We start from the raw sequence: 24,615 nt of genomic DNA, 5'->3' as shown, positions 1-24,615 counted from the left end.
GCGAAAAATCATGCAAATTGGCCTGGCTAAAGTGATGAGAAAAAGTGAGCGAAATATCTTGTGGAGTGTCGAAAGAAAAATTAATTCGTTTGGAAATGATGCCTGATGGAATTTTCGTTATCTGAAAGGTAACATTCACAGTCTACAAAAAAGACCTTTAAGGGGCTATATCAGTGTGACACTTAAAAAAAAATTTATTTGCTTTTTCGTTAGTTTATATTTCCAGAAATATCCTGTGAAATCGGCAAGGTCGTATCTTGAATAGTTTTTGGATGGCAGCGTTCTAAGGAGCGGCCGCTCGCAGGTATGTATAATCATATGTGAGTGAAAATTTAAACGCGTTTTTCACGAAACAATATTTTTCAAAATTGCTGACATCATAACTCAACGTGAAATTAAAACTAAGTAATATTAAATAAATTTGATCGACTTCAAATTGGTTTGAAAATTGTCAATTTGGCATTAAAAAACTACAATTTTTTACCTAAAAAAACGATTTTTTTTTTCAAAATTACGCCATTTTGTTAATCTTTGAGTTAAATAAACTTTTTGAATTTTTTTGTTTCAACTGCTCATTCGGCCGGAATCATGTCAGCAGTTGGGGCACTTTTTTTTTGACACCTCTGAAGCCAGCTCATAACTACGTTATTTTTCAACATTTTTGTAAAACAAATCTTAAAATATAGCTAAAAATATACCTTGTTACGTTCAAAGAAGTTCCAGATATTCAATCGCGTACTTTCTCTTAAAAAAATTCACGAAAATCGCCTAATTTTTCATGTGTTACACTGGTATAGCCCCTTAAACACGATGGCGGCAACATAATGGTTTGGGCTGCTTTTCGTGGTATGGTGTAGGACCAATACATCATATTTCAGGCACCATGAACAGGTTCTAATATAAAGATATCTTGGAAAACACGATGCTGCCATCTGCTGAGGAAAATTTGTAACTAATATGGAAATTTCAGCAGGATAATGATCCTAAGCATACTCCGAGGTTGATAAAAGATTGGTTTCAGGACAATAGTGTGAGTTCTCTTAAATGACCATATCAATTTCCCGACTTGAATCCAATTAAAAACCTTTGGGGGAGCTAAAGTTATGGACTGGGAAGCAATCGTTCCAAAATAAGGATCAGTTAGGGAATTTTGTTGAAAAAACCTGTTATGAGATTCCAATTAATACGTGGCACAAACTCATCTCCAGTATGCCAAAACTAATCTCAAAAGGAATTGAAAATAATGGCGGATATACTAGATACTGGTAAAGGAAGTAAATAAAAATCAAACAGGAAACAGAAAACTCAAACTTATACATTTTTTCATTCACAGATACCGGGTGTACTTATTATTTTGTCCAGCCATTTTTTTAGTCTTTTTATTATTTGCTAGAAATTTAAGTATCTATTTCAACTATTACTACAAATATCTTTATTTTTGTTATTTAAGCCATATATGAAATGAAATATGATATTATTTCTCTTTAAACATGAATAAAAGAGAATTTATTAATCATTGAATGTTACACGGGCGTATGTACTTATTATTTTGACCATGTGTGTATATAGTATATAAATAATAATATAAATAATACTCATTGACTGACCAATTCGACATAATATTGTTAGAATAACGAAAATAATTACGTATAGTAGTATATTGGAGTTGGGGTACTAAGTATTGACTTGATTTTATCTATTTTCACCAATTCTACATTCAATTAACATGCCACAGACCAATACAAGGTGCGTTCCAAAGTAAACAGGACTTAAAAATAAACAGAACAAACGGTTTTTTTCGGCAAAATCAATTTATTTTATTCAAAATAGTCTCCTTCTGCTTCAATACAGCTTTGTGCTTGGTCCAAAAGCTAACGAGCTGGCCTCTTCGTCTGCATAACGCTTTCCTTTCATGGGCAAATTCATTTTTACGAAAAGGAAGAAGACGCACGATGCCATATCAGGTGAATACGGTGAGTGATTAATGGTTTGTGATTTTTGGTCAAATAACTGGTCACAACTTTCATCTTTGCGATATTCGGGCTCGAACACCTTACGGCATTCAGCCACATTAACGTTTTGGCGGGTGGAACAAATTCTTTATGTACAATACCCTTGGAATCGTAAAAACAAATCAGCATTTTCTTCACTTTTGACTTCTCCATGCGTGATTTTTGGCGCCTTCCTTTCAGCACTCTTGCGTTTCGTTTGAAGATCGTATTGGAAACACCATGTTTCGTCACCAGTCATAATATTGTAAAAGAAGTTTTTGTCCTTTTTGACCTCTTTAATGATGTCCTTTGAATGTTGGATTCTGAGCAATTTTTGGTCGTCAGACAATTTGTGCGGAACAAATCGTGCACACACCTTTCGTAAGCCCAACGTTCGGTCAAAATGCGATAAATCGACCACTTTGAAAACGTTGAAACCGTGCACTCTGCTACGGTATAGGCAATCATCGCCATAAACTTGTTTCATCAATTGAAACGTTTCGGTGAAAGTTAATATTAGCTCCCAGGATGTCATTAAAGTACCTCACATACCATCGCCAATCAATCGTATGTTCGAAAATCTTGAATTAGTTATATGAGGGTTAGGTCAAGTTTTCCCCCAATTAGGTACATAATAATGTTGTTAAATAAATATTCACTTAATTATACTTTACCAATTGGTTGCGGAAAATAAGGGAAATATTGATTGGATTTAAGTAAATCTTAAAGCTAACGGGAAAAAACAGTTGGAATGGAAGTATACAGGTATGTATAAAAAGAGAGTGAGTAGTTCTTTGACATTATTAGGTATACTACTATACAATATAATTCAATATTTATAATTTTTTATAATTCATTTTTCTTCATTTTAGTTTTAGGTTTAAATATATATTTTGTCGCTTGACGCAACAGTGACTAAGGGAAATATGATTGGATTGAAGTAATCTTTGACACACAGGTATACTATTATCAAGAGTAGATTCTCTTAGATTTTCAATTATACACATCCCACATAATAACTACTAAAAGCGCGATAAATCTATAATTAAAAATACCAGAGACAATATGCGTGTCACCTCCCTCTTTTAGGTAAAATCACATATATCGTTTCCCGCACGACCGATTTGGAATCAAATTAATTAATTATTCTTTTATAACTCCTAGGTCGCAGTGAAAAATAGGTGAAATCGGACTACAATTACGCCTACTTCCCATATAACGCAGTTTTAAATTTCATTTGATTCTTTCACTTGCCGGTATACATTCATATAACGAGATAGAACTTTACAGGAATAAAGCATTTGAAGTATGTCATCTTATGACCAGAAATTGTTCAAATTACACCAAAACTGTTTAAGCCCATTGGTGGTGATAATTCATAATTGAAATTCATAGGGAATCTATATACTATCTTCAATAGTATGAATATTTGTCAAAAATTGGTTGAATCGGGACAAAACTTCCCTTAGCTCTCATATACCTAATATAAAGATATTAGAACTTGGGGTAACTTTATACCGCACATATCGGCTAATATGTGAATTATCTCAAAGAAGATAAAAGAGCATGTTTTAATCATAAAAATGTTTCTTTGTAGCTAAAATATGTAAAATTGGGCGAAAACTTGACCTAGGCCCATATAATCAATATTAAAACATCCGGCTAACTGCACTCTATATGATTGGTGATTGTAAGTATGATACTTGAACGAAACACTGTGAGCATTTTATTAGTCTGTGGCCTACCTCCAATATGTAAGTTCCCTATGTAAGTCAAGAAAATACCAAATTTGTTCCTATTTATTGACGATTTCATCATATTGTATAATGGATGTTTAATTCTTTCGCAGCATAGAAGTTTTGCCACCACCTGAATGAATTTCCCGGGTTTTGCTTCTTGCAAATTGTAAGAGTATAATATGTTGGGTGACACCCTTTCTTACAGGGTTTTATCTTTAAGTTTTTTCTGTAGGTTCTAAGTGATAAGAAATATAATATATTATGCATTACACTATCCAAACACCTTAACACTCAGTGTATAAATATTAAATTGCTTATAAGTTCAACAGCAATAAAAATATTTTAAAATTTCTTTAGAAATCGGCTAGCCAGTCAGAGAAAATATGCCGCGCAATCGCGTGCCAGAAAGTCGAGTGTAGAGCGTGCGCAACGGCTTGCTGAATAAAATTGGAGAACATTTGAAAATACCTTTGCGTAAATAACTGCTGGTATATAATATTTAGGGGGAGCTAAAGGCAAAAAAAGGATATATTTGTGTTTTTTCGCGGCGACATGAGTAATATAATTTTATTAAATTTATTGACATATTACACTGGCCTACAAAAACAAGTTTTTTATTTGGTGCAGCTCTGTCCGTATCTGTAGTCGGTAAAGTAGGTAGTATTAACTGTATTGCTGCTACTAGATATCAGCTGACAGCTCTGGTTTACTTACAAGTCTTATTTTAATTTTTTCCGGATTTATTCAAAGTCTGTCAATCTGATTATCACTTTTATGAGATTAATAGTACAAATTTATTATGGAAAGTAAGTCGAGTAGTTGCAGCAATGATCCTGACAAGTTTTGTTATATATGCGGCGACGGAAACCGATTAATGACATTGTAATTCGCTTGTATTCTGCTTACTTTGGTTTTGAAATTGGCAATCAAGATAAAGATAAAACGAGAACTGATATGAAAAATCTGACTGATATTTTCGCATTAGCTCACAAAATAAACCTAAAATCAGGTCTAGAATCTTAGGCACCAAAATGAGTGTAGGCCAGTGTGCACAACTTTTGAAGCATATTAGACAAAAAATTTCAATGAAAAATATTAGTGAATAAGCCTGTGACGGTAAATCTCTAGAAACGCCTTGAAAAAAATCGTTTTATATAACTCGTTACCGGATCATCTGAAACAAAAAAATTTGATATGCGTTTTAAAGGTGATGTATTTCTCGAGGTAATCAGAAAGAGTTTTTTTTCTATTTTTTGCAGCACTTGGAAGTAAAAAGCGCGATTTTAGCTCAAAAAATCGCGGTTAATTTGTTAATAAAAAATAGAAAAAAATGGAAAAAAAACTCCATCTGATTACCTGTTGATTTATGTGAAGAAGTAATGTTCAAATTTTCAAAAGGATCGGTTCAGTAGGTTTTGAGTTCTAATGTTCACGAACGAAAAAATTTTAAAACCTAAGCCCTCCCCCCCCTTAACACAAACACACAGTGCTTCTAATATTAGGATCTTTCAACGAAAATAACTAATTAAAATTCACTAATTTTATAAGATGTCTTAGCTTCAATTACTTGGACGGGGTTGACACAGAGACCCAAATATGGACGTAATATATTCATTTCGTTACTCTAGCATCCATACATTTTCGCCCTCCTAGTTGACTTTTAATACCAGATGTGTCAGCTATACTCTAGTTTACTAGAACTGCGTATACTGGTTATAATTATTTGCCTCTCTCTGGTTGACACTACATACCTGATATAGTGACGGAGATATACTGTCAATAAATTGAATTAAGAATGTTTCATTTAACATAGTATGGCTCAGTGCCATAAGTGGGCGATATAGGTCCTTAGCCGTCCCTAGGACTAGTATTATGAATATGGTTATTTATGTTAGTGAGAGAGTACCTGACGTACAGTATAAACCATTCGACACCAAAAATATGGATAAAGTAATCAACTTGTTTTATAATTAAGTTTCGCAGACCTCCGGTAAATAAAGATTTGAAACAACAAATGGTGGTGCAAACTAACTATTATTTATTAAAGACATTGAGCTGCTATATTCTATATAATGTAACGATAAAGGTGCCGCAACTATTTACAGTGATAGTGGAAAAAAAGTTAAAAAATTCTACATACATACATACAATTACGAACATGATATTTAAAACACAAGAAAAACAATAGCAAGCTTATTTTAAATTTTCAATTGCAGTGAACCGTAGGAATCCGAAGGAATTAATTTTCGAACACAACCAGTATAAGATTCCAGCCAAAAATGCAAATTTGCAAACCCGATCCAAAACGTATAACCTTGAAAAAGCAATAGAAGTTAAAAATGTTTCATACAAAATAAATATTATATTGTACCGTTACAGTATATAACTGTGATTATGTGGCAAATTAGCTTAAGTTAAGTTAGTTTGACAAAACTGACTTTGAAAAGTTATTCTTTGAATCTACCTCGCGACTTAAATTTTTACACGGAAACCTATTGGGTTAGACTTAAACAAATTTGTGTACATCTTCGAAATTGCTTATTCGAATTAAGCTACTTTTCCATATAAACACAAATAATAAACACACTTAGGTAATTTCGTATTCTTACATTTTGATCTGCGTCCTCGCCCGGGGCAATGAGGATAGTGGTTCTTTCATTACATATTGACGTCCGCCGAGAATGCACCCTCGCAAATAATCATAGTCATCGACGTCATTCATTTCGATTTTAAACCTTTTTCGATTTACAACAATATAAGTTGAGATACATGCGCTTGAGAGCAACACTTACATGAGTTTGTCGCGTGGGTCTAACACCTCTTGGATTTGCTCAAAGTTTTGTGATTTGAAGTCCCAGTAGCGCGTGGTGAAAAACTGCAGCATATCCAAGCCGGTTGCAATCCGTGTCTGAACACGCACCATGCTAATGGACAGACATTTAGTAAAACATTCCAATACATTTAAAGAAACTATTGATATTTTAGGTTTTTACTTACAAACGACGTTGGCCGAAAATGGTTAACAATAAATCCACAGCATAAGCTGGCAACCACATGAACATAACAACGCAGAACCAGTGATAAATCTGTACAAATAGAGATATAATACTTTTATGTTGCGAAAGTATTACAAAGAGGACGATAGGAATAGAGATTTCGCTAAGTGTTTACTGTTTGTTTTTTCGGTTTACACTGTGGCAGATGCGACGAAGCAGCAACATAATACAAGAGCGTCATAAGGAATTTAAGAATGAGAAGAGTCAACATAAAGCAAGGTTTTACAATTTTCAGGCCACTTGACAGTTATCTGTGCTGCATCTTATCATTCTTAAGTTCATTACCTTACGATGGCGCGATCTCGTTACTATCATTATTTGTACTATGAATAACATGATGGAAGTAAAATTTGTTTCTATCAAGGCTTGCAAATATATATAGATGCAATTTTTGTCAGATCGTTTAAATTAAATTCCTCAAAAGTAATTAATTGCACTACAACATTTTTAGGTTAAATCAAACTTTTTACATGATTGATGAAATCTACTGCTTTCTCTTCTTTTCATATCTCATCTTTCATGCAAAACTCTCATTGTATAAATTACCTTGTTGGTAGTAATATTGCCGTCTGGATACCAAAGCCCAACTTCGAATGGATATTTTATACCTAGATCACGTCCAACATCCATAATCCATTTCCAAGTGCGCTTTTTCGTTTCGGGTACCGTTAGATTATAGACTGGTATATTTTGTGGCCTAAGTGACAAAATATATGTGTTACATAATACTAATGAATACATTTTAGAACTACATACATATTTTAGAAAGAAATATTACGATTTCGTAGGCTCAAATTTCTTTTAGGAAAATGTCTACTCCCACTTTTGTTCTGACAAATTAGACAGGAAGAATGGAACTTCTAAAGATTCTAAAGATGTTTTTGGTTAACGTTTTTGATAATGAAGGCGCAAAAGTATTCAAATCACAAATTGTCTTTTCACATATTTAGAACTTTTCCCGCTTTGCTTGATAATTATTTAACAACAATGCGAAGAAAGCAACCGGTGTGCCAGAATGAACGTTTTGTTTTCAAAACCGTAAAAGGATGAGAGTTACAAACATTTTGGTTCGCCTTGCTGCGTTTCGCTTCGATGTGAACGTACTCAGACAAAAGCAAACATTGAACTTTTCTGTCAAAGCAAATGTCTGGCGTACAGCGAAACCTAAATTATATAATATGTGCATAGCTTAATGAAAATAAGCGAATTATAACTGTACTTAAGAAGTTTAAGTCACTTTCCTGCTTAAAATGTGTTTGGGAAAAACTTAAGATCCAATGCTCCGATTCATATGTAGGTATAATCATAAAATTCATAAGACATAAATCAAATAAGTTTAAGAAAATTTTCTGAGAAAGATATTTTTAAGAGATTAAATAAATGCCTTTGAGATATATTTAATTTACATAAAAATATTTGCAACATTTAGCAGTTGTTTTGTCACATTTATCCTAAAAGAAATTTCTTATGCATGTAAAGTTCCGCACTTTAGAAGCAATACAAAGAGCTTATACGTTTATCTGGCGGGAATAAGAGATATCGCAAAAATAAAAATATGGCAATGCAACTTTAGATCCTCAGATCTTTTGTATTTGACGGTTATTTGTTTAAAATGTATACTAAATTCTTTCCTTTTATTACAGAAATATTAGTTTCAAATTCGATTACCTCTTTTCCATAATTTTGAAACGGTATGGTAACAGAATTAAACCGTTTATGGCCATATCAATTGGTATGATCTCCGATTTTAATTCACCATTGCATAGCATTGAGCGTATTACTCCTTTTCCAGCTCCGATCATTACACCAGTGGGCCCATTCAGATTATCCACCCAACCCGGAAAAGGTTCCTGCACAGCAGGCGTGACTGTTCGTAAAAGTATTATTGATTTATTAGTAATATTTAAAGGCGAAAAAATTGAAATTTCTTATGACTTAAGTATAAAACATACATAACATATACATGATTATTGTTGTAATTGTAATTGATTGTAAGGCAAGTTGAAAACGTAAAAACTGATTATTTTGTGGCAAAATACTAAAACAATGGGCGGTTTTTAAATGAGCTTTTTTTTAGCATAACCTTTATGGTTCGAAAAACATTATTGAATTCCAAGTCCAATCTTTTGTAGTGTCGTGTCGTTCGAACGAAAAACTATAAACTGGTTTCTCTTGTGACCTTTTGCATTTTTTGCTATTATTGCAACTTTTTTTTATAAAACAGTTACTGTAACTTTTTTTCTAACAAGAATGTATCTTTTCTTTAAGGGCAGTTTCCAATAATGACTTATTACTTACTACTAGTAATCTCTGAAAATATCAATTATTATTTCGCTGGTTTAATGACGGAGTTATGGTATAAGAATAAGAAATACATATTTCAGGAAATAAAGTAGTAACATTATTTCAATATTTTCAATTTTCTTCGGTACATAATAAAAGCAAATGAATTAAATAATTATTTACATATGTATTTGTTTATGTGTTATATACTTCATTCGAAAATTATCAGTTTAAGGCAATATGATGTCAGTAATAGATTTAGGAGAGAATCGTTACCACTCGCTCGCTTTTATAGCTGTATTAAACAAACAAAACACGCTTTTTGTTGTGTCTTACTTAGTAAAAAAAATTATAATACATACTTTTTATATATATATATTTATATTTATATACATATTTATGTTTATATATATATACATACTTATTTATATTTTTTAGGTAAAAAGACATTAGCAAATATAACATTTTTATATTCTATCAAAAGACACAATTTGGAGATCATAAATATTTTCAATAAAAATAACACTCGATAAGTAATAAAAATTTGAAATTTTGAAACCAAAGTCATAAAATAATAATTACTTCTTATAAACATATAAAATTTCACAAAATAATAAAAGCTGCTTTTGATTCACCAGTTTTCTGCTCGATATTTTGGGCGCATCACATGGAAAAGCATCAACAAAATTATACATAGAGTTGAATTCGTACGAATGAGTATGCATATCTTGCTACCAAGTTCTGTTTGGCATATTTTATGACAGTTTTACTATTGTGAATGACACACAAAACAAATCAAAATAAAAAAATATTTTTCCTTTGATTTAAAAAACTTAATCAAATACAATAGTTTATTGAATGTGGTACTTAGTAAAAACTACGTCGCCGATACAGAAGTAAAGGCGATACTGATTTTCGACAAATATTCCACCGATTTTTAGCATGTTAAAGAAATTATAAATATTATTGTTCCACATACATACATATTTTCTAACACCAAATTCATTTACCTTTTACAATTAATGAAAAGTATTCTCTTTTTTCATAAGTATTAAAATAACAATCAAATGTTCTTCCTCTTCTTTTTAACTAAGTTTAAAATACAACGTGAACATATTAGCAACAAATGAGATGAAGTAAATTATTTGAAAGCATAGACTATACATATAGTTACGGGCTTCATATAGACTCATAAAGTTATAAGTTATAACGAACCGAAAATAAAGCGTTGAGAGTTGTAATTGCATTAATTCCAAATAAATATAAGCCAATTGTATAAAAGGACATATCACATACTCACTACAAGACCCTCAAATACTAAAACTAGTAAAATATATTTGATATATTTATTTTTTATTTCACTAATGAGCTTAACAAATTAGAAAATTTTATAGCAAATAGATATAGAAATATATTATAACACAAGCATAGTTTTATTAAAACACGCGCCTCAAAGAAAACGCAAATAATTTCTTTTAATTTCAAATCAGTAAGAACAAATAAGAAATATACATTGACTAATTGTAACAATAATAACAATTATTTGAGGTAGTTGGAATTTTTCTGTAATTGGCAGGCAAGATGAAACACTTAAGTACACCTAAAGTATACATATATATATTTTATTATCATTGTGCGTTGCCCGAAAACAATGCCAAAACGCCAGTCCACTTCAGTAGATAATATACGAATAGCCCTACAAAAAGGATTTTGAAAAATCGATCGATGCCATACATTCTGGAAAGGAAACAAAAACGTTCATTAGCAATTACAAAATTATGTTGACCCCAAATAAGTTATAATTTTCTCGTAACGCATGTATTGGGTATAGTCAAAGCAGAGGCTATATTTCTATCATAGAAGTGGCTACATTAAAATTCAACGCCGAGTCACTGCTGTTGATTTGTGGTAAGAACTAACGGGTGATACAAGTAGAGGTACTTTTTTCAATAGCCTTTTTTACAGATCACGCGAGAGTCATGTTATTTTTGTTCAGTATTTTTTGGCATTTCATTATAGAAAGACTTACGCCTTAATAACGTTTACAAATCGTTAAATTTTATTACAAAAATTCACGTTTCGCGCGCTTCGCTCAATTTATGGTATATTCGCAACACCATCACCCATCTTGAGACCCATCATTCGTTATTGGATAATATTCGACCAAATAAACTACGCCCAGCACGAAGACCGTGAAGAGTCGATTCGGCACGGTTCGCAGCGATGAAAGAAATACTTGGCGCATTTTACGTGATCAAATTGAAAACGACATAGCTTGAAAGAACTGCAGCGACATAGCTCTTCTATGAGCTCTTGAAAAATTTCAAAAAAATCCGACGTTTTTGAGCCAACTTTTATTCAGCGATGATACTCATTTCTGGCTCAATGAGTATGTAAAATTGCCGTATTTGGGACGAAGAGCAACATGAAGAGTTTCAAGAGCCGTTCGGCTTTTTCCTGCAGGGATATGTAAGGTCTAAAGTTTATAAGGACAATATCGTTTCGGTTCAGGCCTTGGAGTAAGACATCACGCGTGTCCTTACCAGTTACCAGTTGAAATGTTCGAACGAGTCATCGAAAATTGAAAGATTGTTCTTTCGAAATTTTCTTTAAAATTTGGAGAAACTCGAAATGGATCACCCTTTAGTTTATACATTGGATCTCTTTACTCATAAAGGATTATTTAAAAAAATATGACTATTTCCATTTGTGGTATTTTCAATTAGGGTTTGGCGCTGGTGAAGACTGTTAAAATACTTAATTTTTAACTCACAAAGTTGTTGTTTGTGCTAATTAATGCCTTCAATTGAATTTGAAATATTTTTTTTTTGTTTATTCACACTTACATCTTCTGGTGGAATCTGGCCTTCGGTAAGTCTTCAAGCTTTTCTTTCAAAATGTACTCGCGACCTCCCTTAATGCAACCGATGAGATACTCCTCTTCACTGTAATCGGAGTTCATGTCCATATTGAAGCTGCATTTCGGTGGGGAAATAATGCAAATTATAATTTATGTTTTTGTTATTCCCACAATTAATCACAATACTTACATTGCCCTGTCCTCTGTTGTGAGATTCCGCCACAAACTGGCAAAGTTATCTGATGCAAAACTCCAAGGATGGAGGGTGAAGAATTGCAAAACGTCAAGACCCGTGGATATTTTATTTTGAACGCGCACCATGCTGGAAGAGAGTTTTGAATTGATTAAGTGAAATTTCGAAATTGTAACTTCGACTCACAATCGCTTCTGTCCGAATATCAATAGCAAAAAGTCCAAGAAGTAGGCGGGCAACCAATGAAACATCAGCACATTGAATGCATGATATATTTTATTGGTGGTGATGACAGCATCTGGATACCAGAGACCCACATTGAGGGGATATTCGCGTCCCAAGCGTTTGCACATGGTAATCACATCGCCCATTTTCGTTTTGCGATGATCAGCATTTGTGATGTTGTAGACGGGAACGTCGGCAGGTCTAAGAAGAATGTAAATGTAATTGGGCAATTTAGGACAAAATTTACGTAGTCGTTCTTGTTCCATCAGCTAATTTCCTTTGAGCCAAGGACGACTTTTTCGCTAATTTTAGATTATTTAACATTTGCTCACCGTTTTTGACTTTTGTAGAACTGATAAGGTATCACAATGAGTCCGTTTATGGCGTAATCAACTGGTATAATTTCGGAGCGATTCTTCTCGTCGACAAGCACCGAGCGTATGACGCCTTTGCCAACGCCAATCATCAGGCCAGTGGGTCCATTCAAGTTGTCCACCCAACCCTTCTGCGGCTCAAATGCGGCAGGCGACACTAAACGTAATTCCATCGATTAATTTAAATATTTTCTATCTTGTAATTACTTAATATATATTTACCGGTTAACCGCGCCACAATGACTGTATTAGTTGGCTGTGAGTGTGTGAGTCATTTATGTGATGTGTGGTTGTGTGAGTAGGTGGCAAGTGTTAAGTGGAGTGTGTGTGTGATTTCTTGCTTTTATGTTTGATTTTGTATAAATTTCTTATGTAAATTTGTTTAATGTGAGTATTTGTTGTTTTATAATTTGTAATTCTATATGTATGTGTGTGAATAATTTAAGCTGTGTAAATATTGGATTTTATGTGTCTACGGAATAACTTAGTGTATATGTATAGAATAAAGGTGTATCTCGTATATTTGCTTGTGTTTCATGTTTTGTGTTGCCAACTTGATGACGAAGAATTTTATTAACACATTTCAAACTAACCGAATCAAAACGTCGAAATCCTTGGATGTTCAATTTTTTACCGGGTTATAACTGCGATGGCTCTTAGCGGCAATAACCGGTTTGACAGAGTTCTTAAAATTAAGTACAAAACACAAGAAGTTTGTGACCAGACAATGTCAGTTCTTCATAAAGATCATGTAATATCTCAGAGATTTTTAATATTATTTTCGTTGATAGTTTTGGTTCAGTAGAAACATATTCGCTCAGAAAGTTCATAAAGCGTTACATGTTTTAACGGGTTTCATAATATTGCATCTTTTGTTGTCTTATTAAATTCTAAAGAATATTGTATTTTCATTTTGATCTGAGTAATAGTTTGGCAAATACAGCCGTGAGAACTTGTGCGCTCGAGGCTAGCTAGGCTAAGTGCGTCGTTTTTAAGCGCGTTTTTTAGAAACTGTGTTTTTGAAGTCGGTCAACAAGATTTCTAGAGAACTACTCAATCGATCTTCAAGAAATTTTATACAAAGTATTTTATATTTTAAGATACAATTCATAAAAACTTAGACGAAGGATTTTTTTCGATTACAACTATTTAAAAACAAAATGTCTCGAAATTTTTACTCAAATTGTAATTTTTTTTTTTGTAAAAATACCTGCCAAAAATACAGTTTTCAGTTTTTGTCCTTTTTCCATGTTATTAATTAAGGTTTTAACTAAAATAAGTATTTTTTCACTTTAGATGGTCCTGTCGGGAGTTATCCTGCCAACGCGGCCTCATCTTTTTTACGCGAGGTCACCGGAATGGGCGGCGCAATGGTCGAGTTCAAAATATAATATTTTTTCCAAAAGTTTCAGAAATTCTTTGTTAATAGTTGTAACAATTAAAATTGTTAAAAAAAAATTGCTATTTTTTACCCAAGGAACCCGTTAAGATTTTTGGTATTCTCTATTTGAAGAATATACTAGAAACGGTTGAAATGGCAGTTTTACAAAACTATTATAAATTATAAATATATAAATGAATATACGTACATATGTATATTTAGTTTATCTGTTTTTTTTTTTCATTATGAGTAAGTATTTCTCATGACAGAAGACTTGAGGCAATGATATCCATTCGTGTATAGAAAAAAAGTTTTCTATTTGAATCTTGGAGCAAGTAGAGGTCACATCTTACGGATGACATATGCATATTGCACAAACTTTTGCAATTTAACGAATTGATATTAAATACAGGGTGTTCCGAAATTAACGCAAGATTTAAATATGCCGCCATTTATGTAGAAAAGTGTTGACAACCCTAAAAAACAAATCGTAAGCTGACAGTCCAGGCTTGGCAAAAACGAAGCATTACACGATAGAACAAGGTGTATTCATTGTTAAACAATATTTCCAAAATAATCAAAATAATGAAATCTTGGCGGACGCAGATCGAAAATATCAACAAAATGGTGTTTTAACTTCGTCAACTCTAAAGATTAATTGAAATGGCGGCAAATTTATGCCGTACGTTAGTTTTGGGCCACACTGAATTATTTATAAATGTAAAAAATATATCCTTCCACAACTACGTTTGAACTATTTAAAGTCCAAAGTGGATATGAAGTTTGTGCAAGGGTTTACGAAGGAAATCCAAACGAAATTAAAAAATTTTATGAAAATTCATTAAAACAACTATTGATGATATAACACCGTTCTCTGCTATAGGCATGGCCACAGGGCAATTTCGTTATTGTCAACGAAAAATGGATTTTTAGACTGACTTAGAAAAACGTTAACTTCAGTTGCAGACAGACGGACATAGCTGAATCAACTCACCTGAAGCGAGAAAGTGAAAAGATCTTAACGGAATATTTCTCTGTAGTTTATTTAACATGACAGATTCAAACATTAAAATTAAATAACTTGAAACTTAAACTTAACATTGTTTTTCAAATCTTAGTTTAAGTACCGTCTGCTTCAGTTTAAGTCATTTCGAGTTCAATTACATAAAAAAGTATTTTGCTTTTACTCTAATTTTAAGTATTTCGACTATAGAATCCCTTATTTTGTCTACTGAGCTAATTTAAATAAGTTGAGAAGAGAGAACCTGGCCAATATTTACACTGCTGATCTCTTTCTCGCAAACGCATACTCAAATTTAAGAACTCAATTGATATTTTAGTTTATTGAAGACTAAATACTTTCGTAACTCTGGCTCACTTACCGATAATGATAATACTCTACCTGGCCATGTAAAAGAATAAAATAGCAAAAAAGGACACAGGACTGAATTTGCAAAAAAATATGCATTTTTATTTTACGAAGTTATAAAAAACATCGCACAAGTTTTACATGTACATACATACAAATGTTCATATGGGCAATGGAGTCGCTTATAACTAAACAATTTAACCTAAATATATAAAAACAAATATTTCATAACCATTAGATACTTTTCTTGTATATAAAGCGAATTGAAGCAAAAAAATCAAGATTCAGCGCTGCAAATATAATATAATAAAAAAATCCATTCATCATGCTGCTTGCTTCATGATTACAACTCACGCCACTGTCTGAAGAGACCTTTAAACGGAGATAAAGGACGCAATGCGATTATAAAGCCAATAGGCCAATAAGCCGATTATCACCGTCTTACAGAACCGATCCAAAACGTATAAGCTGTAAAAGGCAGAAGTGTATAGAAATGCGTAAACAAGTTAGACATTCAGGTATTTCACGAAAGTAGCACTCGGTCCACTTTGTCTCTTGCGCTCACATTTTTAGATTGCGACGTGCACGCGGCAATGACTCGGGCGTTTCTTTCATCAGATATAGACGTCCGCCGTGCAGGCAGGAAAGCATATACTCTTCAATTGACTCCTTGGGGTCCATATCCATGTTGAAACTACATACAGTTAATGTTATTTGCTTATTTCATTTGCTCATTTGCAGCTTATACTTTTTTCGTTTACGTACATTTGTTTATCCTCCGGCGTGAGTGATTTCCACAGCCCGTCATATGCTGCTGACTTGAACACCCATGAGCGCATCGAGAAAAATTGTAACACACTGAGGCCTATTTGGATACGTCGCTGCACGCGTAACATGCTAAAATGTTGAACTGTCAACACCACTTTGGATTTTCGAGAAATTTCAACACACTTACAAACGCTTCTGACCCAAAAGAAATAGTATGAAATCAATAAAGTATGCCGGTAGCCAATGGAAGAGTATAACGTTGATTTGGTGGTGCAATCGATTTGTGGTGATACAACCGTCCGGATACCACAAACACAACTCCATGGGGTACTCATAGCCAATCTTCTTGCCCATCTCGATCGCCTCACCCCACTGCATTTTACGGTGTTCCGCTGCGGTGATGTTGTATATTGGCACTGAGGCCGGACTGTGTCGATAAATGCAAGATTTTAGAGATTTTTTTCGGATTTAATACAAGCATATGGGAAGGGGTATGCATACCGCGTTGGCTGTTTATTGAACTCGTAAGGCATAACAATAAGTCCGTTAATAGCATAATCAACTGGAATAACTTCAGATTTGAAACGTGTATCGATGAGCATCGAACGTATAACACCTTTACCGGCGCCCACCAAAAGGCCAGTGGGCCCATTCAAGTTGTCAACCCACCCGGGTACGGGTTCATACGCCGATGGCGACACTATATAATTGGAAAGGAAGCAATGAAATTAAGTTAACAGGAAGAAAAGGTGAGGTTTTTCGTACAGGATGGGAAACTTGTATAGAAAGGATTGGTATGCTGGCATAATAAGGAATGGTTTATGTGAGAAGGAAAGTAATGTATGCAGGAAAAGAGTATATATGATATAAACCGGATGTGTCATAGCTTTTGATGAATGAAATTAAATTAATAATCACAAAGGATATGTGGGGAGACCATAACAAGTAGCATATTTCACAGAATCAAATGGTTTGAATAATGGATGTCTGTGTGGTATATTTAATTGAGGCCCCGTATATTGCTACTGAAATTGTGAACTAATTTTGGTGTGAACCGATCGCTTGGAATTGGTTGGTTGTATTCAAAGAAACTTAGATATTGGTCTAGTAAATATTGGCTTGTATTGTTGAGCTAAAAAATAAAGGATCTCGACTACAAATTATTGCGAAACTTTTTTGAGAAAACTTTGGAACCCAAAATGGGATAAATGATTCTTTAGTTTGCCGGAAACTACGCAACATTTGGGAGCAATGATGTCATAAAAAAGCCTACCTTGATTGAGAAAGAGCATTTAACATTTATACAAAAATTTCATTGAATATTTAAAATTGTTAAATAATTTTGGAAAACTTGAATTATGTACAACACATCATAGGACATTTTTTCGCGACTACCAATCTAATCTTAACTTATTCAAGAAGATATGGAGCAAATATAGATATGTGATAAAAAAATGAAGAAAAAGAGGTGTGTTTATGTGAGGTATTCTGAAGCTTCAATCTAAGGGAGTATACGTGTATTAAAAAAAATAAATAAATAAAATGAAAATGTGAAAAAATGTGGGCAAATAATACATTATTTTGAGGAAAACGAATATGATGAGAAGGAAGAAATGTATATGAACTTGGATACGAAGGGGGAAGACGTGGATAAAGAAAAAAAGAAACACATGATTCGTTGGAATGGGTGAAGGAAGCTTGGTCGGGATCTCAGGATGAGAGCATTTGTTTTGTCTTCAGTTTCGATTTCGAACATACCGTTATGCGCATGTTACTTTTCTCTTACTTTATTAAAGCAAGCATTGCATTGGCCTTAGCAAAGCTGTACCACGTCGAGATAGTGTAATATGTTTCAGGACGTGCGAGTCGGTATCGGTATCGAGTTATCAGCTGGGTAGGTTTAGCGGTGGCATTGCAACATTTCATTGACACTTTCAACTGTTTCACTCAAACACGTTTCGATTTTTTGGTTTTTGTTTTTTTGATTACCGCAATGCTGAGTTTATGTGGAGGCGAGCGGTGGTGAGGTATTTAAGCTTGAGTTTGTACAATGAGCAGAAGCTGGCAGCAAATTGATCCGCTTGTAAGCACATTTTGTAAGCAAATAAGGAGTTCGTTAATAAATGTAACTGTGTATGCATGTTGGCAATGTGTGGCATGTGGTTCATATTTTATACATTTTTTCTCTGTTTTATAAGCATGATTTTCACTGGCTGAGGCACTTAATGGATATTCATTGATTCGTTTTTTGTTTTCATTCTTACTTTTTGTAGTTCATTACTTATACATATTTTATATAAATAATTTTATTAATTTCAGATATGTTTGCACTTTTAACTGCTGGTTTGGTGTTGAACAAAATTTTGTTAATTTCACTGGTCGGTTAATAAATTTATGAGGAGTGGGTGTGGAAACCGATTTAGCTTTAGTTATGCACATCTGACTTTTGACGCATGTTTGCAGGTAGCACTAATAAATATTTGTTTCAGAATATTCAAGTTTTGTTTATGTTTTAGTTACACAACGCAAGCGAGCGAAAAGCCAGAATGTTCGGAAAGCGTTTTAACATTGAAAGCACTTAACTCAATTTTATCTATGGTGGAATTTAGTTAGCGAATGTAAAGCGAGACGAAATAAAGCTTTTTGGACGAATAAGTAATAAATAAGCTTAATTTGTATGTGAATATAGCAATAAGAGGATTTGAAATATGATATATGTATTATTAGATCAAATATTTATACAGCTATGTATGTATGTATATATAAATTACAATTAATATTTAAACAAATAATTATATATTAGGATATTATTAAACATAAACCTAAAGTGTAATTAAATAATAACTTATCAGCTATAATAAATTACTTAAAACACAATCATAATTGTTTACTCAAGCAAAATTCGAAACAAAATAACTATTAAATATATTTTTTCTAAACTTTGAGTACGAGATGCCGATTCTTGGGTTTAATGCTCTCAAAAGTACTAAAAAAAAGGTAAGGAGAGCATATTTAATAGCGCTCAAAACATATTTTTATTTAATTTTTTATTTATTTTTTTTTCAATTTGAAATTTCAACATTTTGAGCAAATGTTTGACCAAAACACTTCATTTGATTCCATTTGGTCACTTAAAATGCAAAATAGCGTAACGTCACTTTTCATACGTTACAGGCGACAGAAAAACGGTATAACAAAACCACTCATATTGAAAGCAAATTTTTGCTTTGGTTATATATTGGTTATATCTGAGAGCGGAAACTTGAAACTTTGCGATAGAACATATATAATATGATGTAGTGAATCGTAAGCGATAAAAACTCAATTTGTATTTTCCATATAGTTAAAACCTTGTTACACAAACAATTTTCCAATAAAATCAAAGCAAGACGGAAATGGCTAATCAAATGTATGTTACCGAAAATTACCGTATTTACCGCTCTTAATTTGCTAATTTGACTCGTAAACAATTGCCACTGGTAAAGCAGTTACCGCAACAACGTGCAACAATCTTGAGCGGGTTGTTGCATGGCAACTGTTGATGCAACAGATTGACACCTATGTATACGAGGATATGTGTGTATATGTGCAAGTATTTAAGCTGTCGCAATTTGCAACTAAATATTGATACGAAGTGGAGTTTTTAGAGTGAACTCATAAGCGTTTACAGCTACTTTTGGCTCCACTCCTTATTAATTGGTTATATACTAGAATATTGCTGCTCAAAATATTATCCTATTCTAACAAGTACAGTAATTAATTGTCGAAAACAAAGTACTGTACATATGTACTTAAATTAAATTAAATGAATTGTTAATTAATTACAAAGAGTTCATTGAAGCATTAACGCACATTAATTATCTTACAGTTACGATAAGGTGAAGATGAAGCATATTGCGCCACACCCGTTTAAAGATCGCATAGTTAAATATACATACATGGTATATAAGTAATTAATAATTCAAATCATTATTTGTATGTGTATATAAACATTCTCCATATAGCACTTACCGATACTGGGACGCGCTATAATCACCGGCATGGTCTCGTAGTGGTCACGCACCAAAATCTCAGCCAAACGCTTTGAGTAGGTGTATGTGTTTGGATGGGGTTTCATCAACTCGGGTGTGATGGACTCCAAGGTCTTAAGATCCATCCATTCAACCATGCGCATGAGATCCTCTGGTTTGTGTGGGTATTCATATACCTTCTCGTACATAACCTCCTGATCGCAGTTACAGAAAGCAGTAGACACATGTACGAAAGCCTCAAGACCCTTCATTTGTTTAGAAATATCCAGAGCGCGACGCGTTCCTGTTGTATTCATGTCAATAGCATCCTTTAAATTACCCTCCAGCTTTAGGGTGGCCGCCATGTGGAACACGATATTTGTATTATCGGTGACATATTTCAAGTTTTCACCACTGAGACCAAGATCTATAATTAACGAAGACAAAAATCATGGAATTTACAAATATTTTATAACGCAATATGTACAGGGTGAAAGCCACACTAATTAATTCAGAATTCGTAATGCTAAGCCCCTCAACTTTAGGAAAAAATCAGGAAGTTCATTCTTTCGCATGAAGCTTTGACACCTCAAGCTTGTCAATCTAGTTGATACGAAACGTTTTCATAATTGGAATTGACAGCTTGTTACCATTAAATAAGTTGTCTTGATGTACAAGGGGCGTCCCAAAGTAAACAGGACTTTAAAAAACACAACAAATGGTTTTTTCAGCAAAATCAATTTATTTTATTCAAAGTACACTCCTCTGCTTCAGTACAGCTTTGTGCACGGTCCAAAAGCATGTCGAACGAGTGTTTCAGCTAGTTTGCCGGTATGGCCGCCAGTATGCTGGTGCAAGCCTTTTGAATGGCCTCTACGTCTGCATACGGGGGTGGTCAATAGTTAAAATGTGATTTTTGGTCAAATAATCGCCCTTCGAATTCTGAGCAATTTTTGGTCGTCAGTCAATTTGTGCGGAACAAACCGTGCACACACCTTTCGTAAGCCCAAATGTTCGGTCAAAATGCGATAAATCGATGTTTTGGAGATGTTCAATTCCATTTCCATGAATTTCAATGTTGATTTCGGCTGATTTTTGATGAATTCACGCACAGTTTCGATGGACCTTCCGGTGATCATGGATTTTAATTGGCCCAGATGTTGATCGTTATTTATGTTCTCACGACAACTTTGAAAACATTGAAATCACTCGTGCACTCTGCTACGGGATAGGCAATTATCGCCATAAATTTTTTTAACCAATTGAAACGTTTTGGTAAAAGTTTTACCAATTTTAAAACAAAATTTAATGTTGGCTCTTTGTTCGAAGCTCATTTTCGCAGCAATAACACAAACAATCTGACACTTAAAAGGCAATATCTTCATTTCCAATCAATGAAATGTCATGAACTTCTCACTGGACAATCGATAAAGATAGCAGATTCTAACGCATCAGTCGGCATATACATAGATGGCGCCATCAGGGGGCGCTAGATTCAAAAAGTTTACTTTGGAAAGCACCTTGTATATAATAAAATTATCTTGCAATAACGAACCTATGACATTGATCACTTAAAAGATTTTTCGACTCCACCGCCAAATATCGGACTATTTAAGGCTGAATTATTTCACGTTATGTAATTATTAAGAAATCCAAATATTAACAAAAAAAATGTTGTGAATATGGTTTCAAGAAATATTATTCTTCTACTGATATTTTTTAGGTACATTTTTGTCCCGAATATGATTCTACGATGAGATCAGTTAAATGAAAAACTGGAGGTTGGTTGTGGGTTTTTTAAATGAAGGAAATTAATTATTAATACTCTTTGGTATACCCTCTAAAGTTGATTTATGTACTCCTCTTAATGAAATTTTACAACAATAACAAGTGTTTCCTTAAAACCTTGAAATTATAGAAGAAATGTAATATACTATAAGAATGAAATATTAATTAAATAAGCTGTCAGTTTGATTGAAATCGAGCGAAAAAGTGAATTCAGAAATTTTGATCGAAATGTTTTAGAATTCTGAGTACTACTATACATATATGGCTGTGATAATAGTTAAGGATCCTAAGCATTTAATTTGTACAGTAAAACTCACTTTCATAAGTCACATCGCCATTGAAACTGGTGACCTTCTTTAGCACTTCCGGCTTTTCCTCTCGTATACGTTGGAAAATCGGCAACTTGAACATCTCCTCCAAACGCACTTCGGGGCTCTTTCCGCGCTTTGGGCGAACAATGATAATGATCTCCTTTAAAGCGGAGCATGAGTACAACAATTTTTCGACCAAAACCTTGCCCATAAACCCAGAGGCGCCAGTAATAAATATGGTCTTGCCATTATAGTACTCCTGAACTGGTGTTAATTCCGGCATCTTGATAACTGCAAATAATATAATAACAGAGGAAAAGTTAATTATAAGAATATTAACGAATTCATTTCACAAATAATGAAATAATCAACCATCAGACCCGATTATGTTGAGTGCGTGACTGTTACTACTGGAGTCTATATCCACGCTGGTAACATAACAAATAAATATCCTCTGATAAGAGGCGCGCTGTAGAATTCGGGAAGTATTTTTGAGTAACACCAAACTCATTAAAAACGAAAAGCTTCTTTAAAACAGCTATAACTCAACATTATCTAACAATATGTAAAGCAAAGAGAGAAGCGCGACCAAAACCAAAAATCGAACAAAGAAGTGTGAGAGCCAATTATACCTACTTGTAAGGGAGTAGATACCTAACCAAGGTTAGGTTGGATCGTAGGGAAATCTAAGGACCTGATTTACTAAGATATTAGCTCTTTGAGTTACTCATAAACTCCTAAAAGTGGATCACCATATCAAGTCGACAAAGCGTTTTGAGCTTAACACAAATTTATTAAGGCTGTTAACATTAAGTGAAAAGATGATTCCACCTCGCCTTCCTCCAAACAGCTATTGGACATGTCTAGGCAAAACAACTACGTTTACGGCTAGATGGACTTTTCTAAGAGCCAGCACTTTGGAGGACCTCTTACGGCTCACTCTGTGTCAGAAGGGCCTCAGTGCTTGCTGAGCTCACTGGTGGTTCATAGCTCCCACGCCAGAACGCAAGAGGACAACGACAAGCCGACTCGCTTTCAAGGAAGCTGCTGTTCGGAACAGTACATCTACTTCTACTTTGATGGCAGCGGATGAGTGTAAGTTGTGATAATTAGATTTTGTATGAGCAATTTAAATGGTGTCGAAAATGCTGAGATCTTTGCCAAATGCTGAGGTAACTAGAATTTTTCCATTAATGTTAAAAAAGCTATCTTAATGCTTTGTTTGATTTTTTAGAGTTCTCTTAAACACTCCCAAGAAGGCCACATATATCAATGTCTATGTTTTCTAAATATTTTATTTAAAACTCTGAGCTTATAAGTGGCATCATCAATTACAAATTATTTTAACTGGCAGTCTAACTTATAAAAATACTGTATTCAATAGAAGTTGCCTGGCGAAAAACGCTTTGTTAGTGCCACTTGACGTTGGGTTCAAGTAAATGAGTAATTGCCACAATTGTTAGTTTAAACCATTTGAACGTGCAGCAACATTATGATTAATGCCGCAGCCAAACCAAAGCTTACGTTCTCCTGCTAGCAGTTAATATGTAAGGGTTCTAGGCCCCGCTTCCAATAATTAAGTTTTGACAATATGTGGTAATGCCAGCAGTAACTCAAGTGAAACCTGCTCGCTGGAGAAGTAGGTATAAAAACGTAGTTGAACTGTATGAGTTGAGCCAATGATCTCCGGGTGTTTTGCTACATACAAGCACACCTGACTTCGTCCTACCGTCATTGGTTGCGACTATTGCCAGTGGATAAGTGCTACAAGCAAAAAATATGAGTGGCAGTGGCTTGACAGCCGGCGATACTTTGTTGCAACAACAATGCTTGACAACGAAGACAAAGAGTAACACTCCATAGTACTTGAGTGGCGCTGTAAGACAGCACTTGTGTATGCATTGCACTATTATAATTGGAGTGTCCATTACAGATGTTGTCATATATAAATATTTTTCTTAGCTGCAACAAAATGTTGCGCGTGTTGCTGCAACATCATAAATATGTACCATGGATATTTTTGCAAGCAGTTGTAGTGGCGGCGTTTCGAAATGTTGCAATGCATTTTCCTTTCAAAAATAGAGAATGCGCTTGCGCATGCGTCGTCGGAGCAGTCGAGAAACAGGTTGCAGCGTACGCAAACGAATACTAGTCAGCAGCGGCGGATAGTTGTAAGCGCGATTGGCAATATCCATGCCACATTTACGGCATTGCAATTACGCCGCGGTTATGTAACGAAAGTAGCGTTGAAATGGAAAAGTAGCCAC

At 33.9% G+C, this 24,615-nt stretch overlaps 1 protein-coding gene across 2 annotated transcripts in view; it reads right to left on the bottom strand.

Annotated features, from left to right (window-relative positions):
* Positions 1 to 5,745: 5,745 nt before the first annotated feature.
* The window catches only part of LOC126755127 (putative fatty acyl-CoA reductase CG5065), a 32,771-nt gene continuing 13,901 nt past the window's right edge, over positions 5,746 to 24,615 (bottom strand). The window contains exons 2-9 of one of the 2 annotated variants that reach the window (XM_050467475.1): positions 22,355 to 22,639; positions 20,251 to 20,676; positions 8,455 to 8,653; positions 7,333 to 7,483; positions 6,728 to 6,816; positions 6,523 to 6,654; positions 6,340 to 6,465; positions 5,746 to 6,044 (exon numbers count right to left, since the gene is read on the bottom strand). In XM_050467475.1, coding sequence (XP_050323432.1) covers positions 5,924 to 6,044; positions 6,340 to 6,465; positions 6,523 to 6,654; positions 6,728 to 6,816; positions 7,333 to 7,483; positions 8,455 to 8,653; positions 20,251 to 20,676; positions 22,355 to 22,631 — 1,521 coding nt within the window. In that variant the 5' untranslated portion in view covers positions 22,632 to 22,639 and the 3' untranslated portion in view covers positions 5,746 to 5,923. Of the gene's footprint in view, positions 6,045 to 6,339; positions 6,466 to 6,522; positions 6,655 to 6,727; positions 6,817 to 7,332; positions 7,484 to 8,454; positions 8,654 to 10,497; positions 10,807 to 11,915; positions 12,045 to 12,119; positions 12,252 to 12,308; positions 12,549 to 12,679; positions 12,879 to 20,250; positions 20,677 to 22,354; positions 22,640 to 24,615 lie in introns of those variants that run through there. The other variant, XM_050467476.1, reaches the window with a different exon arrangement.

The sequence above is a fragment of the Bactrocera neohumeralis genome, chromosome 4 (assembly GCF_024586455.1).
Source record: "Bactrocera neohumeralis isolate Rockhampton chromosome 4, APGP_CSIRO_Bneo_wtdbg2-racon-allhic-juicebox.fasta_v2, whole genome shotgun sequence".
NCBI lineage: Eukaryota > Metazoa > Arthropoda > Insecta > Diptera > Tephritidae > Bactrocera > Bactrocera neohumeralis.
This window is presented reverse-complemented; position numbering and strand designations above follow the sequence as displayed.